The sequence below is a fragment of the Melitaea cinxia genome, chromosome 27 (genome assembly GCF_905220565.1).
Source record: "Melitaea cinxia chromosome 27, ilMelCinx1.1, whole genome shotgun sequence".
Lineage (NCBI taxonomy): Eukaryota > Metazoa > Arthropoda > Insecta > Lepidoptera > Nymphalidae > Melitaea > Melitaea cinxia.
The window spans coordinates 906623-924658 of record NC_059420.1 but is presented as its reverse complement, the minus strand read 5'-3'; the positions used below and the strand labels follow the sequence as shown (position 1 = coordinate 924658).

At 35.8% G+C, this 18036-nt stretch overlaps 1 protein-coding gene, 1 long non-coding RNA gene and 1 other non-coding gene across 3 annotated transcripts; all 3 read left to right on the top strand.

Moving 5' to 3' along the window:
- Positions 1 to 1424: 1424 nt before the first annotated feature.
- On the top strand, positions 1425 to 1495 carry Trnag-gcc. Its single transcript has one exon. It is a non-coding gene; the product is annotated as a tRNA-Gly (tRNA).
- A 1858-nt stretch (positions 1496 to 3353) lies between these two features.
- On the top strand, positions 3354 to 5950 carry LOC123666733. The gene is made up of 3 exons (XR_006745310.1): positions 3354 to 3533; positions 5151 to 5278; positions 5800 to 5950. It is a non-coding gene; the product is annotated as an uncharacterized LOC123666733 (long non-coding RNA).
- A 1689-nt stretch (positions 5951 to 7639) lies between these two features.
- LOC123666728 lies at positions 7640 to 10228 on the top strand. Its single transcript, XM_045600793.1, has 2 exons — positions 7640 to 8119; positions 9667 to 10228. Exons 1-2 carry the CDS (start codon positions 7752 to 7754, stop codon positions 10127 to 10129), a joined length of 831 nt encoding a protein of 276 aa, XP_045456749.1. The 5' UTR covers positions 7640 to 7751; the 3' UTR covers positions 10130 to 10228.
- Positions 10229 to 18036: the final 7808 nt, after the last annotated feature.

The window sequence follows — 18036 nt, the reverse complement described above, 5'->3', positions numbered from 1 at the left end:
TGCGATGGACCTGGTGATAGACGTCTATAAGCTACGGTAATCGCTTACCATCAGGTGAGCCGTACCTACGCTTGTTCGCTTAGACAATAGAACAGCGTCTAAGTAGTAGCTAATCTAATATATAAAATTCTCGTGTCGCGGTGTTTGTAAACTCCTCCGAAACGGCTTGACCGATTCTCCTGAAATTTTGTGTGCATATCGGATAGGTCTGAGAATCGAACAACATCTATTTTTCATACCCCTAAGTTATAAAGGGAGGGGGGGGGGTTGAGAACGTTAATAAAATATATGGCAAAACAACGTTTGCGGGGTCAGCTAGTGTATTTATATTAATATTGTAGAGCTGACGAGTTTGTAAATAATATTGTAAAAATTATTGTAATAAATAGGTAGCCCGTTTATTGAAGAAGGCTATACGCTGTATGACAACAACATCGCGCTACAACCGGTAAAAGCGGGACATCGACGAAAAATGTTGCAAAACTGATTCCAGTCGATAGTTGTACAAACAATAATTCTCCTGTAGTACAGGCGAAGACGGGAATGTAAGCTAGTATTTAATACACGAAAAAATATCAACGACAATAAAAATTTTAATTATGTTTGAACACGTGTGGCGTTCGTCCAAAATACGTAAATTCTTTAATAACGACGTTTTAAATGTGTATCATGATGTAAACATACTATTTTTGATAGCTATTTTTAACTTCGATCAAAACAAGTTTTTTAAACACACTTCAAAAAAGGATGACGTTCTCAGTTAGATTGTTTTTTTTTTTAATTATCTATATTACTACCTCATAGCTTTACTTGGTGTACTGATTTTGATTATTCTTATTATTAATCGAATGCTGGTGCTTTTCTTGTAGTCCCGTTTAAAGATCAAGATCTGACCGGATTGCCTAGTGCGAGTTTTGTAATAACGGGCGTAAATTTTAACTTCATTTTGTATGGGAAATTCGGGATTTCAACCTAGTTCTCGCGTTTGCCGCTAGATGACTCTGTATCGATTGTATCGTATACTATTCTTTATCGTCTAGGCTGCACTGTTTAAATTCCCGTACAAAATAATCTACACGTATAAACGCGTTTCTGTTGTTTCTGTGAATAAAACTCGCACTAGGCACTCAGTAGTTTTTGCACACAAGCGCCCACCTTTCGATTACAAAAAGAATTATTGAATCTAGTTCTTTTTTAATTCTTTAAAAAACACAATAACATTGTTAAATTAAGGTCGGATTTAAATTAAGAACCAACCACACGTAGTCAGTCAGAAAATTAGTGACGTCACGACTTACATACGTCTGACGTTAGAATTCTTTCAACATAAATTTATAAACATGATTTTGTATGAAATAATAAACACCTTTCTATTTTGTAAATTATCATATCTAAGTTATGTATTATTCGTTAGAAGTTAGTAAGCATCGGTGGTTCAGTGGTAGAATGCTCGCCTGCCACGCGGGCGGCCCGGGTTCGATTCCCGGCCGATGCAACTTTCTTTTTCTAGTTTTATTTTTCGTCTATGTTTAAAAAATCTTTTTTTTTATTAATTCATAAATATTGTTTAGGAATCTGCTTATTTTAAGTGAATCTTTATGGAGTAATTATTTAAAAATTATTTTTATTCAAATTGACTTTAAAAGCAACTTGAAATCCTTTTTTTTATTATTTTATCGACTTTAGGTACTTTTGTCCTACAAGGACACGTGTCAGTCCCATTGTATCTTTTGTTAACCGACTTCCAAAAAAGGAGGAGGTTCTCAATTCGACTGTATTTTTTTTTATGTACGTTACATCAGAACTTTTGACCGGGTGGACTGATTTCGACAATTTTTTTTTAATCGAATTGTGGTGTGTGTAAATTGATCCCATTTAAATTTATTTGAGATCTAACCTTGATCTATGGATCTAACAAGTACTTTTCGAGTTATATCTAATAATGCGTTTTTACTTGACGCTTTTTTCGTCGACCTACGTTGTATTATACTGCATAACTTTCTACTGGATGTACCGATTTTGATAATTATTTTTTTGTTGGAAAGTAGATATCCCTAGTTTGGTACCATGATAAGGAAACCAAGATCTGATTATAGGATCCCAGAGAAATCGAGAAAAACTCTTAAAAATCCGCAATAACTTTTTACTGGGTGTACCGATTTTAATAATTTTTAATTTAATCGAAAGCTGATATTTGTCATGTGGTCACAGTTCCATCTTTACCATAAAACACGGGGCTAAAGTCCACCCCGTCTTAAAGGTATCCATCGAAAGTCAATTCTAACACTTATATTTTTAGTTAAGATGAAAACTACCGCAATTAAATACAATTGTAATCTTTCAGAAAATAGCACTGTTCATCCTCTACACACGATAATGATAATGGTCAGAAAACCCTTTTTTTTTTACTGAAAAAGTTACAGGCCTTGGAAAAACTTACACCTATTTACATTAATTTTACTTCCATGCAAATACCGATAATATACACGCTCAGAGTGATCTAATATCATAACTTATTAAAGTTATTGCATTTATGGCCATTTTTTACGTTAATAATACGTTTTTTCTAAATAAACAAACCCGCGTTTGAAATCTAGCCCTCAATAAAAATGCTCAACTACGACACCTGGCGGCTATCCCCTCCATAACTTTTTAATGGAATCGACAACTCGCAGACATTTATTATTTTAAAAAGCGAAAATAAATCAAAAATCATCCGTAAAGTGTCGTGTAGAATACTAACTAGGTACACATAGCAAAAAAAATTAAAAAGTTATTTAATATATATATTTTTTTTATTAAATATGCATGACCCTTTTGCTTAATTATTGTTAGTGGATTTTTAATAGTAATATTATTAAAAGAACAATAATACATACATATACAACCGGCATTCACTCGCATTCTATCCGTTTACAAGCAAACTGTGGAGTGACCTTCCTCCTGAGGTTGTCGTGAGGTTAAATAAGTGGCTCATCTTTCCGTACACACGTAGAACAATAACTACTAGAATGTTTGACGTTGACCATTCAAAAATGAAGGATAATATAAATTGATCTCGTCATTATCTATGTATGTTTTTAACCAGAACCATAAAAAAGTATGCATTAAAAATACAAGTTTCTAAACTTTCATATTTCAACACTAATTTTAGCCCAACTATGGGCGATAATAAATAGTATACGGAGAAAGAAAACTCTAAAATAAAGTACGTACGTATATAGTTTCATTACTTAAAATTGGAAAGAAATTTATTTTAAAAAGATACATTTAATAGTTTTTTTATAATAACTGTTTTGCTTAAAGTCTATTCACATTTTTTTACGCGGTCGTTTTAGGAATGAATCATTGTGCCTCTCATCCTACGCGCGGGGAGTAAGAGGGAAGGCAAGCGCCGCGCGCCATTCGCGTCGGTGAAATAATTTGTTCTACTGCCTGTCTCATTCTTTTGGATTACGATTTTGAGTGAAACCTACGTTAAACGTGAAGTGGACAGTGAAGTGACTTGTATATTGTTATTAAACATTCAATGGGTATGTAAAGTACCTATCCTAGTCGTTTACTAAGCTTTTAAAAACCTGCCTGCAACATTTTACACAATGAGACGCGCAAATTTTTATGATTTCTGTGAACATAGCCTCGTTCGTGTTAGCGCAAAATTTAATTTAATTAATTTTAATTTAATTTTTTATTGCGTTTTACAAAGAAATAAAGTAGAAAGTAATCTGCAGTAAATTGTTCTAAAAACTGTATTACTTATACTATTTACCTAAATTATGTTTTGGGGCACTTGGGAAAAAGAGATTTTGGGCTATAAATCATCACTTTCCCTAATACTCCAAAAAAAAAAAAAATTTAATCGAAATTTTGTTTTTATCATGATTTATAGAAAATAGTTTACGATTGCGGTAAATTCCCTTTCTCTTTAGTTGTACATTGTAATCCTTGTAGGGTCCTGTAGACAATACGTACCTTTTTTTACAAAAAATGAAAAAAAGGGAAAATTGATCATGGATACCCTCCCGCGCGGGGCGCCAGAGGGTTATGCCATACTCCTACTGACTAAAAACCCACCACGCCACGCACGTTGCGCTAGTATTCGCCACCTCGCCCCGGACGAAACCTCCAGGGCCCGGCACAAGGAGGGGTGGCCTCGCTCACAACAAGGCCACCCCTCAGACATGTGTGGTCCTGTCGTCCGGTCCAGTGACCCCACTATTACGAGGGGGGGAGGAGGAGGGCAAAACGTATCCTCCTTGTCCCCGTACGTCTGCACCGGAGTGGGTCAGCGGAGACGTCATTCTCCCTGGCCAGCAAGGCAATGCGTACTTACCGCAGCGTGTGTAGCTTTAATTTATTTAATCGGTACATACATCTGACAACCTCCGTAGCGCGGTGGCTAAGACGCCAGCTGAGCGACTCGTGAAGTCGCAGGTTCGATCCCCGCACGGAGCAACAAAAATAATGTATATTCCGGGTCTGGATGTGTATGTATTTATGTATGAATTCGAAGCCAAACATTTACAAAAAGGGGGGGAAAAGAAAATTTAAATTAGGTACATATTAGCTGCAGGTACATTATTGGTCGTACCTACATTATCGGGACCCAGCAAGAAATACAAATTACAGGAAATCTACCTACCACTTAGTTATCTTATATGTTTAAAATAATTGTGATGAATATTGTCGAGGTAGGTCCATGCCTAGGGCATGCAGTACTTTCTCACTGCCATCAATTTTAGGATCGCTATGGACACTGAACCAGGAGTTCCTGAGACTTGCGGTACTGCCAGGATTTTACGAGTAGACAATAGTACCAATGTGCTGAAAGTGTAAAACGTGTGTTTATAAAAAATTTAAAAATTCAGTTTCAAATTGAAGGTCACTTTTTAGACTACGCTGGCGCAGTTTGTAGTGGCCCTGCTTTCTGTTCCGCGGGTTGCGGGTTCGATTCCCACCTGAGTCTGGGTGTGATATGTATATTTATATATGTATTATTTCTATGTATATTAATCAACAAAAAAAAAAATAGTTCTAACAGTCGGCTGTTACCTGTAACACAAGCACTAAGTTGCTTAACATGGGAACAGACGACCGTGTGTGTGGTTATAGGATATTTATTATTACTTTGCTTTTTTCTCGTGTAACAGAACCGGCAGTATATGATCGGCGACGGGGGAAGAAGTCCCACCTACGTCTAAGCGCACCTCGCAAAAAGAGATTCAAAAAAAATCGAAAAAAAAAATGTTCCTCCTGCAGCTACGAGTACATCCAAATTGTGAGTCACTAAATACTTAACTACCTCTAAAAATGTAAGTACCACAAAGGTTTTGAACAAGTGTTTTCTATCCCCTCTACCATTCATAATGTAATCTATGTTTATAAAATGTTATGTAAATGTTAAAAACACTGAAGAAAATCAATCATGAGGTAGGGCGCAGTAGGAATTTCCCGCTCAAAATATGGAGCAGCCCGATTAAGGAAGTACCTCGACCTTACAGAAGATCACAGCTGAATAACACTGTTTTTAAGCAGTGTTGTGTTCCTGTTGGTGAGTAAGGTGACCAGAGCTCCTGGGGTTTGGGGACTAGGGATTGGGTCTGCAACGCGCTTGCGATGCTGCTGGTGGGTCGTACGACCGAGTGATATGTAAAAAAATACCGGTTCAATTGGGATTCGAATACACAACTTTTCGCTTACCGGGCGATTGCTCTAACCACTTGAGCAATCGAGGCAGTTAAAGGTCAGTCAGAGGTCGATTGATTTTTTTTTTTTTTATTTTTTTTATTTTTTTTTTAGGTCAACAAACACAAATATTGAGACGCCTGATCCGAGCACTGAGCCTGACGTTAATTCCTCTCAAATCCTACCGAACATGTAAGTATAACGATTGTATCGTCGAACCAGATAAAAATTGTAAGAAAATTTTGGAATCCCTGTTTCAAACACACAATAGCAGGGTTCGCCAAACCGATTCATAAAGGTAACCGTTTGAAACGGTTACCGTATGAATCGGTTACCGATTGAAAAGGTTACCGTTTTATTTCGGTTCCAAAACCGTAATAAAACGGTTACCGATTAAACTGTAATACCGAAATATAACGTTATGTATTTCGGTTTTAAATGATTCGGAGAAGTAACAGAGGGTGACAAAATCTGTGAGCCATCGTTTGAAATGAAGAATCTGTAATGTTCCTTTGCTTTTATTGATAATGCTTGGTTTTTCATAAGACTGGCTTCTTTAACTATGAAAGTAATTAAGTTTTTTGTTTTGAATTATTCGTTATATGCAATGTAAACATTAACGAAAAAGAGATGAAAACTTGCTCGCGCCACGCCCGGGGCCTGTCGTCTATCACAAATAAATAAGTTTTAAGTAAAATCACGCAACACACGGGAGCGAATGAGATAGAGATATGGTGTACATTCGGACCGCAATCCGAGCTAGCGCAGCGCACTGCGCAGCTACAAGAACGGGAATTGCCCGCTTAAACTTACGACGCGAACGTTATGCCTGCTACCGGTTTATTTCGATACTGTATTACCGATATGATTCGGTTACCGAATGATTCTCTTACCGTTATTTTGATTCGATAAATACCGTTTTATAAAGGTAAATAACCCATACCGGAATATCCCTGCACAATAGTTTACAATAGCTTCCTGTACTAATCGTCGTTATTTATTGGAAACTAGCCGCTGCCCGCGACGTCGCACAGTGGGACAGAACCGTGCGTACCGTCTCAAAAATAGCTTTTCGTAATGTTCTATATTGAATATTTTGTTAATGCATATGTCTAACTGAATGTTCAATGCATATTATATAGCAGTTGAAATACACTATTTCTCATTTTTTGTATTAGAATAAGGCTTGCAAGTTGACGCTCAAAATTATGTCAATTATGTAGAACACAATTCCACCAGTTTACACGGTCATATTTGCATTACTTTACCAGAAAATTTGTAAGTGTGATATATGGTTAGAATGGTGATGAAGTACTCTATTTGAAAATAATTTAAGTGAACCATTATGTGAAACCTGGGGAGGTAAAGAATTTTTATTTAAGGACCTAATATTCTGTCCTTATTAGAAACTTTGCATAGACTTTTGACAGTTAGCGGTGTCTGCCCATGTCGTAATTTTGATAGCATCGTATAGAGCAGCTAATCTAAAAGTCAGGGCAAAAAAAATTGAGTGCCCGAATCTGCCCCCCTTTGAAATGAAACGAAAAATGGCTAATGGGGAGAAAATACAAAATACTCCAAAAATTATTTTAGTTCTGATTAATAAGATTTTTGGATATTTAGATCACTTTTGACTTTTTTTTCTTAAACAATATTATCTATTTACTCAATCTTTAGGTAAAGTGGGAGTTTTGGGTAATGTATTAGTATGTAGTATATTTTTTTTATCGTGCGGTCAGATGTGGTTAATGTTTTGTTATCACTGTGTGAATTACATGTTTCTCATATAGTTTATGTATTTCTCTATCGCGGTGAAGGAAAAGGGATCAAGTGGTATCTAGTTATAGTTGTTAGTGTACATTATCAGTACCTACCTACTAATAACCACCTTCATAGATAGTGGTTAGGAACTTGATAATGACACTAGATAGTAATATTTTTTCACACGAAATTTCAGTATAAAATTTATTGATTTACGTTGTCATTTACCAGTACTTTAGTGTGCTTTAACATAATATAGTCTTCACCAACCTCGGTAAAAAAAAGTAGTTAAAAATAAAAACAAAATGAGTGAATTTGTTGTGCCTCGACGAGTATTATGCGAATTTTTTATTGGCCATGGAACAAAATCAGAAGATATTCGAAAATGTTTAGAACAACACCACCATTTGTCGTCTGAAAAAAGTGAATTAATTGTGAAACGTATTCAAAAAACGCTTATAACAGCGTTCAACGATCGGTGGACCAAATCTAACCGAACTAAAGAACGTTTCTTTAGTAATAATATATCGTGGTTAGACGGTGAATTTAAGGTACAATTCGAAGAAGCACCGATGGATATTACACCTACAACATCTGAAGAACGTGGACGTCCACCAAAGTCTTATGAAGATCTATCAGAGAAATCGAAGAAAAGAAAGAATATGGAACAACTGTACGTAACAAAATATATGTGGTATAATATGCCTTCTTCAGTACATAAAATCTTAATACATGGGGAAACTATAATAAGACATTTTGCTGTTCTGCCCATTGGTCATTTATCTGAGGATGCCCAAGAATCGCGTAATAAAGATTACAAAAAATTCAGATTGCATCATGCTAGAAAATGCTCTAGGTCCGCAACAAACGAAGACGTATTTCATGGTCTTCTATTTACGTCAGATCCTTATATATCAAGTATCAGAAAACCATCAGTCACTATATCCAAGAAATCGTTAGAGGAAGCTAAGAACCTCTTAGCTATTTAAATCGAAATAATTTCGTACATTATTTGTAAAATATATTTTTGGAGTGGGTTATTATATATTTGTCATTTATTTAAATGTAAGATTCATATGTAATATAAAATAACATAAAATAGGTTTATTAATATCATAAAACTGTAAAATTATAATTCAATAAGTTAACCAAACCATGGTTTAATATTAAAATAATACATTTTTATTTTATATTATTTATTAAACATTTGACAATGATACATTCATTATTGGATTGTATGTACTCTGGAGACACTACACACCAAATTTCAGCGATTTACTTCAATCAACAAAAAAGTTACAGATTTTTGAGACGGTACGCACGGTTCTGTCCCACTGTGCGTCGTCTGCGTAAACGCTATACAGCACCAAAAACACCTACGATTATACCTTTTAAAATAACATTCATTTACCCGTTTCTTCTTTACATTTCATATCTACAGAAAAATCTCATAGATGGCGCTGCTTTAAAATTGTCTTGTCTACTTATATTCATTTAATTATGTTTATCGGCTTAGTTACTTATATTGCGTGATTTTTATAGTGTGAAGCTAGCTTATATAGCATGGTTATTAACATAATAACAACAACATTCATATCTGCGTCGTTAGATTACACGTTGTTACAGAATGCGTTGATGAAATAAAGGTTCACTACTCGTTCCCCGTAGGTGATAGCGTGATAATATGTAGCCTATATGTTGACTCGACTTCTTAATAATATTCGTGCCAAATTTGAAGTAAATCCATGCGGTACTTTTTGAGTTTATCCCGGACATACATACAGACAAACAGAAAAACAGACAAAAATTCAAAAAACTATATTTTTGGCTTCGGTATCGATTGTAGATCACACCCCAAGTATTCTTTTAAAAAAATATTCAATGTACAGTTTTGACTTTCCTACCATTTTATTATATGTATAGATTTTCAGAAATAAGGATACGCTTGCAATCAACATCATAATATATGACTTGACTAAATTTTTACGAGTGGGGCTATGTCGTACATCAGTCAGAAATAAGTCATCGGTATAGGCAATGACTGCCGCAACCGCATCAAAATCCGTTGCGTAGTTTTAAAGATCTAAGCATACAGACAGCGGGTAGCGACTTTGTTTTATACTATGTATTGATATGTACGCCAAGTCACCAATTGTATAATTAAATGTTTCAAAGTCACAACTATAACCTGTTGTAGTGACAGCTGACCGCTTGTTCCAGAATATCAAGCCCGTATTCCTCTTACGCACCGATGCATTTAGAGATAGAGCATAACGAGTCTCCCAATTCGGAGACGGTGGACGTAAAGCCCTTCATCCACAACTCGTGGCTCGCAATGAACACCTCGTCTTCGCACGTGGTCGAGCCCAATCCGCTGTCTCTTCAGAATGAAGACAATTCCAGTTACAATGGTTTCACGGCTGACGAGAGTTCTGCTTACTTCCATTTTTTCCGCGGTATTCACAGCGAGTTTCTAGAACTATCGCCGAAGAAACAGCGACAGTTCAAGAGAAAGTGCCTAGACTGTCTCCACGAGCTGTTAGACGAAGATGACGACAACCACCAGCACGGCTACTCCTACCAGGACAACGTGCTGAACCTCTCCAACTCTGTTCACATGAGCGAAGAAGAGAAGGACGTTAAACCAGTGGTAAGAGACGGCTGCATCCTGTCCAGTAACTGATGGTGTTTTTTTCCGAGCGCGTGTGAAGATGCAGTGTGATTGCGGGATTGCGGGGTCAAGAGGGATTATCAAGTTGTCAATAGAAGTAATTTTATTATACAGTGTGTTTCATTCTATTATGAAGGGTGTTTCATTCTATTGTGAAGATCGACTTAGGTTCGGATCTTAGAGCACTAGTTTAAAATAATTGTTTGCAGGCAAACGAAGAAAAACCGACTTCAATTATATCGACAAGTAATACAACGTAGGTAGACGAAAAAATAGTCAAGTAAATACGCATTATCAAAGATTACTCCAAAAATTGTTATCAGATCTCGATGAAATTTAAATGTGACCTAATGATAAACATCGGCTTTCGATTTAATTAAAAATCATTAAAATCGGTACACCCAGTAAAAAGTTATGCGGATTTTCGAGAATTTCCCTCGATTTCTCTGAGATCCCATCATCAGATCCTGGTTTCCTTATCATGGTACTAAACTAGGGATATCTCCTTTCAAACAAAAAAAGAATTATCAAAATCGGTTCACAAACGGTGGAGTTATCCCCGAAAATACATTAAAAAAAATATTTATTTATATAATACGGTCGAATTGAGTAACCTCCTCCTTTTTTTGAAGTCGGTTAATAAGCAGCGCTACATGACAAACGTTACATTTGTACACAGCTCAAAATGAATAATTTTTTTTTTTTTTATTTAAAGTAATTACAATTACAAAATTTAAAGGTAAGTCTGTCTGTCTGTTACATTCTTACGTCTATGTCAATGAAGCAATTTTTAAATTCATCAACATCTGAGAACTAATTTAATTACAGGATAAATTTAATACAAACGCAAGCGTGCGTAACGAAGCTTTACTTCATATTGTTTGCATGTACAATCGAATAATACTGTAACATAATTGTGTTTGCTCGCAAACGAAAAAAAACCGACTTCAATTACATCGACAAGTAATACAATGTAGATCGACGAAAAAATAGTCAAGCAACTACGCGTTATCAAAGATTACTCAAAAAGTAGTCATCAGATCTCAATTTTATATGTGACCACATGACAAACACCAGCTTTCGATTAAATTAAAAATTGTTAAAATCGGAACACCCAGTAAAAAGTTATTGCGGATTTTCAAGAAGTTCCCTCGATTTCTCTGGGATCCCATCATCAGATCCTGGTTTCCTTATCATCGTACTAAACTAGGAATATCTTCTTTCTAACAAAAAAAGAATTATCAAAATCGGTGGACCCAGTAAAAAGTTATTGCGGATTTTCGAGAGTTTCCCTCGATTTCTCTGGGATCCCATCATCAGATCCTAGTTTTCTTATCATGGTACTAAACTTGGGATATCTCCTTTCCAACAAAAAAAGAATTATCAAAATCGGTACACCCAGTAGAAAGTTATGCGGTATAATACAACGTAGGTCGACGAAAAAAGCGTCAAGTAAAAACGCATTATTAGATATAACTCGAAAAGTAGTTGTTAGATCTCAAATAAATTTAAATGAGACCAATCGGCACACACCATCTTTCGAATAAAACAAAATTTGTCGAAATCGGTCTACCCGGTCAAAAGTTCTGATGTAACATACATAAAAAAAAAATACATTCGAATTGAGAACCTCCTCCTTTTTTGGAAGTCGGTTAAAAACTAAGCGTAATTATACCTTAAATGCTTAGTAATGTCTCTAGTTTTGAAACATCATTATCTTTTATACAATAGGAGCAATAATCATTAAGGTCAATGCAAGCAAAACCGCGTACATATATATTAGTGAGACATTACCAAATTAATTAATTGGTATAACCGAAACTCCACTGTATTAATATGGTTTTACAGCTTACATTGGACTGTCAGTGATTTCAAAGTGGTGTTGTGTCGTAATTACACTAGAATGACCGCAGCATAACAATCGGAATTGACAACAGCATCGGTGTTACCACATACGATTTTCGAGAAACTAATAATAACGCAAATTCACTCCTAGAAATAATTTTATAGCTAGAGTTGATTTAAAATAAATAAGTAATGTAGTAAATAGTGTGTAAAAGGAAAATTATAGGTAATAGTGATTTATATTGACAAAAAAGCTCAAATTTAATTTATCTGTAAGTCAAATTGATAAGGCAATTTTATTATGACGTCAAAAAAAAAAGTTGTGGTCACAAGATTTGTTAGTGTTTTCTTTATGTGGAAGTGTATTGTAAATTAGTTTAAAATACGTATAATAAAATACTTAAAGTGTAATATAATATATAGAGGTTCGTGAAGTTAATTTAAATTTATTTAATAAGTTTAAATGGTTCATGTAAGTAATAACAGTTATTGTGTAAGTTAATTCGTTATTTTTAAAAAATGTAAATTACAGGCTAAATATTTATTCGGTAAAACTTTAGTTAAATGGCCTCGAATTTATGGGGTCCTGGGGGGAGAGGGGGTGAAGGGAGGGGGGAGGGCGGGTTTTTTACCCCCCTCGTAGTGTGCTTTTCGCGAAAACCCCGTGGTTTCGAAGATATCGTGTTTGAAGTTTTGAGGTTAACTTTACGTGATTCAGAGATATTACGATACCTTAGAGCTCCGCGTCTGACTCCACCTTAACTCCAGTGCTGCGGGAAGTGCACTCATATGCTCCGTTCACCAACTTTCACACTTTATTTTCGAACAAATTTACGTAAAAACGATCTCGATTGCAAGATCAACAAACGATACGAACTGACGTTTAACGACTAACAAATAGACACTAACGACTATTTTAAAAGACTAACTGCAGAGGTTCTTGCCAATTATTCTCTGAAGAATCTACATTCAGAATCAGTGGTAGCTCAATTTAACTATAATTCATTATTAAAAACTAATATAATTATTGTATGCATGTATTTGTGTATTTATGTGTATATCACCATCATCACAAGCAGCCTTTCGCAGTCCACTACTGGACATAGGCATCCACAAGTTCACGCCAAAAATGGCGTGAACTCATGTGTTTTGCCCATAGTCACCACGCTGGGCAAGCGGGTTGGTGACCGCAACGCTGGCTTTGTCGCACCGAAGACGGTGCTGCCCGTCTTCGGCCTGTGTATTTCAAAGCCAACAGTTGGATAGTTATCCCGCCATCGGTCGGCTTTTTAAGTTCCAAGGTAGTAGTGGAACTGTATTATCCCTTAGTCGCCTCTTACGACACCCACGGGACGAGAGGGGGTGGCTATATTCTTTGATGACGTAACCACACAGCATGTATATGTGTATATGTGTTTAAGTAAATATATTTACACGTTTTCTGTCACAGTTTGTACACCTACACCGACACAATATCACCTCCTCTGCCCCTAGGTTCCCTGGAAGAGATCGCTTCTCAGCGATAAGGCCCTTTGTACCTTATATATATACTCTGTTAAAATCAATTTGATATGTATTATTTCTGTTCTTGTGTACAATAATGTTTATTGTTATGTTAAGTTATAATTTTATTTTGTAAAATGACTATATAAAAGTGTTTTTGAAGCCAATTTAAATAAAGTAATTATGTATTTTGATATAAAACATATATATTAATAATTAAAAATTTTGTAGGTGGGTCTGCGAATTTAAAAAGACTGACTCCCCTTCAAGAGCGTCTGTTTGATATTCTGGGACGGGATATTGGAAAGACTTTCGGAGATAGACGTAGCTCACTATATGTAAGTATTAGATTTTTATAACGACTAGATTGGCAAACGAGCGTACAGCGTACCTGATGGTAAGCGATCACCGTAGCTTCAAGACGCCTGCAACACTAGAAGCATCGCAAGCACGTTGCCGACCCTACCCCCAATCCCCCCCCCCCCCAAGAGCTCACTACCTTACACGGGAACACAAGACTAATAGAGAACAGTGTTATTTTTTCAAACATGTAATTTTAGTTTGCGAAAATTTGGAAATGATTTTGAAGCAGGCCCAGTTGATTTTTGATTTTGGAGGATTTTGATTCTTTAAAGGTTATCAATATTAGCTTATTTTTTAATTAAGTGACTCTAAATTTCTTAACATCAATAGCCTATAAAGTAACTATGGTACTATATCATTAATAATTCATTATGGTTATGATGTCATTATGACGTCGCTATGCCACCATACATTCACCATTAAAACACGATTGTGGCAATGTAATTGAGTTCCAAATTTATGTAATTACAAAATGGGGTCAAAGATTGCATCAGTGAGTGCTAAACGCTACAGTCAGAATGATAATACCCTGGTTCGTGAGTTGAGACGCGGTGGCCCTGAAGCGGCAACAAGGAAAAGTGATACATGCTTAGTACTGTGCAGCTGGGGGTTTTTTTTTGTAGTTTCTTTTTTTCTATATAACTAGGTCTCACGGTAAGCGATTACCGTAGCTTATAGACGCCTCCAACACCAGAAGCATCGCAAGCGCATTGCTAAACGTTTTACCGACCCTATTTTCAACTCTCCCTAGGAGCTCTGGTCACCTTATTCACCAACAGGAACACAACACTGCTTGAAAGCAGTATTATTTAGCTGTGCAGCATTATCTTCTGTAAGGTCGAGGTACCCCTCCCCCCTACCTCAGTTAAAAAGGTAATAGACTAAAAAAATAGACTCAAAAAAATTATTTTTTAATTTTATTGACTAACAAAAAAAGCAATACGCACGTGTCGCTCGAACAACGTCTGACGCATCACTGACCTATTAGATGTGTTATTAGATACACGCACACACACGCCGAGGCGAATGAACCCCGCCATGGCTAACAGCTGACGTCATAGAATAGTAGCTCTCATAGAAGTGATGTATAGAAGCCGTTGTTACTTCGATTTGGGTGTGACTTAGCTAGAATTGTCATTGCTGTTTTATTTAGGCTTTATGACGATTTAGGAAGCCGTAAATATATTTAATTTTTTTTTTTGAAATTAATTAAATACGATGTTTTAGCTCTAAATACCTGGCAAAATTTGTTTTGCCATACAATTAATTTCTAATACATACTAGCTGACCCCGCAAACGTTTCTTTGACATATATGTTATTAACCCGCTCAATCCCCCCCCCCTTATAACTTAGGGGTATGAAAAATAGATGTTGGCCGATTCTCAGACCTACATGCCCACAAAATTTTATTAAAATCGGTCGAGCCGTTTCGGAGGAGTTCAATGTTTAACACCATGACACGAGAATTTTATATATTAGATTTATGTTAAAATATAATTTATGATCTATTCTCGTACCTAACAAAAATTACACGTAAATTGAATAAACGCAACGGTCGAGCTGTTTCCGGTTGAGTGCGTCCACAAACACCTCGAAACGAGATTTTTTTTTTATAAATACTAGTTGACCTGGAGAACTTTGTGACGCGATATTTTTTGTAATTTTGCAATTAAAATATCAATATGTATATAATATATAATTACACCAAAGCGACTTAAAAGACGATAAGCGATTTATATATTCTAGATTTAATTAATATACAGAAATTTAGATCATATATATGTACATACACACACACGGTCGACTGTTCCTAAGGTAAGCAACTTAATGCTTGTGTAATAGGTAACAGCCGATTGGTATAGCTACATTTTTTTTTTCGGTAAACATACTGATAAATAATACATATATAAATATATTTTTATATTACACCCAGACTCGGGGTGGGAATCGAACCCACAACCCTCGGAGCAGAAAGCAGGGTCACTACAAACTGTGCCAACGGGATTGTCAATTTCGTTGCCTGTCAAAACTGTTTGCCATGACTGTTACTACACTGTTTACTTAAATAATTTAACAAAACTCGTCGGCTGCCTCACTGGTATGTGGTATCTATCTCGCAACACTCAACTGGCGGCAAGGGGGCAGTCCCGCCGCCCGCCCTCTTGCCGCCAGTCGACAAGCAACATCGCGCAATCGCTACGTATTACAAGCCGCTAGCGGCAACTAGTGGTGGTATTTAACCGTAACGAGCGTAAAATACGGATAATTAACCGTTAATAACTAAAACTGCATTTTACCTGCTTGGTTTAATAATAATAAATAATAATTATTTAATTCAGACATATGTCCATATTTTTGTTAGTTAAGTACATTTTTTTCCTAAACTATGTTAGTTTAAACAATTGTGACAAATCAAATTATACCAAATCAAAATCACACTAAAATCAAAATGAATATACTAAAATTCAATATTACAATAATTAAAATTTAAAATTAAAATAAATACTAAAATTCAATTAAAACTGGAATTTAAATCAATAAAGAAACAAAAATCAATATTAAAATTAAAACAAAATTTAAATCGTTAATAACGGACTTCGCATCTATACACGATTCAGTCAGTAACATCCCTGATCCCACTGCTGGGCCTCATAGGCCTCTTTCCCCGTGTAGGAGAAGGAACAGATCCGCTGCTCCCACTTCGATTTGATATACCCTAATTAAGTATGATAAAAACATTTTCATAACTTTTTGGAATATTGGTTTTTTTTTTGTAGTCTGTGTTCTTGTATTTTTTTTTCTATATGTATTTACTTATCAATTATTATTATTATATAATAGAGTTTTTTTTTTCGTGTAAAACCTGCGATATGTGTGATGTCCCGTATAAACGCCTTTCTTCCTTTCTAATATAATAATACTCCGTGCATATTATCATAACATCATCAGACGACGCGGTCAACTCGCTTTAAACTCGATAGCCTTTATCTCGAGGCTGCGGAGTTGCATCCGTCGCGTTCACGTGCAGTCTCTCATGTTGACATGTTTATGATAACACTAAACAGTACCTTTGACTTCGTCCGTGTTTTATTTTATTTTGAAATTTCGAAAATTTACAGCTAGTTCATAATTATAAAAAAAAAACAATGATTAAATTACGGCCAACCGTTTGGTGTGAAGCGTTTTAAAGTACATAGGGTATAAGTAAAGGGTATAAAGGTAAAGTATATAAAGCTTAGCAATCTTGTTTTACACAATCTATACATATAATAAAATGGTAGGAAAGTCAAAACTGTACATTGAATATTTTTTTTAAAGAATACTTGGGGTGTGATCTACAATCGATGCCGAAGCCAAAAATATAGTTTTTAGAATTTTTGTCTGTTTGTCTGTATGTATGTCCGGGATAAACTCAAAAAGTACGCATGGATTTACTTCAAATTTGGCACGAATATTATTAAGAAGTCGGGTCAACATACAGGCCACATATTATTACGCTATCACCTACGTGAACGAGCAGTGAACCTTTATTTCATCAACGCATTCTGTAACAACGTGTAATCTAACGACGCATATTTGAATGTTGTTATTATGTTAATAACCATGCTATAAGCTAGCTTCACACTATAAATAAAAACATTCTGTAGTATATTTAGTATCGGCATTCTACCCGTGCGAAGCCGGGGCGGGTCGCTAGTGTTCAATAAAACAACATATTGAAAAAAGTGTGTGTTCTTATGTACGCACGTAAGAAGTTACACTTCATTGGCTAGCTAACTTCAGGTTGCCGGTTTCACGGTTCGCGCGGGAATCGTAATAATTTTTTTTTTATGTCACTATGTCGGCAAACAAGCGTACGGCTCACCTGATGGTAAGCGATTACCGTAGCTTATAGACACCTGCAACACCAGAAGCATCGCAAGCGCGTTGCCGACCCAATCCCCCCAGGAGCTCTGGTCACCTTACTCACCAACAGGAACACAATACTGCTTGGTAACAGTATTATTTAGCTGTGATCTAATTTACTCTCATACGCGCCAAAAGAAATATAACTTCAAAAATATTATAAAAAAAGTTTATATATCCGAAAAACATCAGATTGGCAGTCGGTATTTATATATAGTGTGTTTATATATTGCTTGACTAGCCCGTTGGCGCAGTTTGCAGTGGCCTTGCTTTCTGCTCCGCGGGTTGCGGATTCGATTCC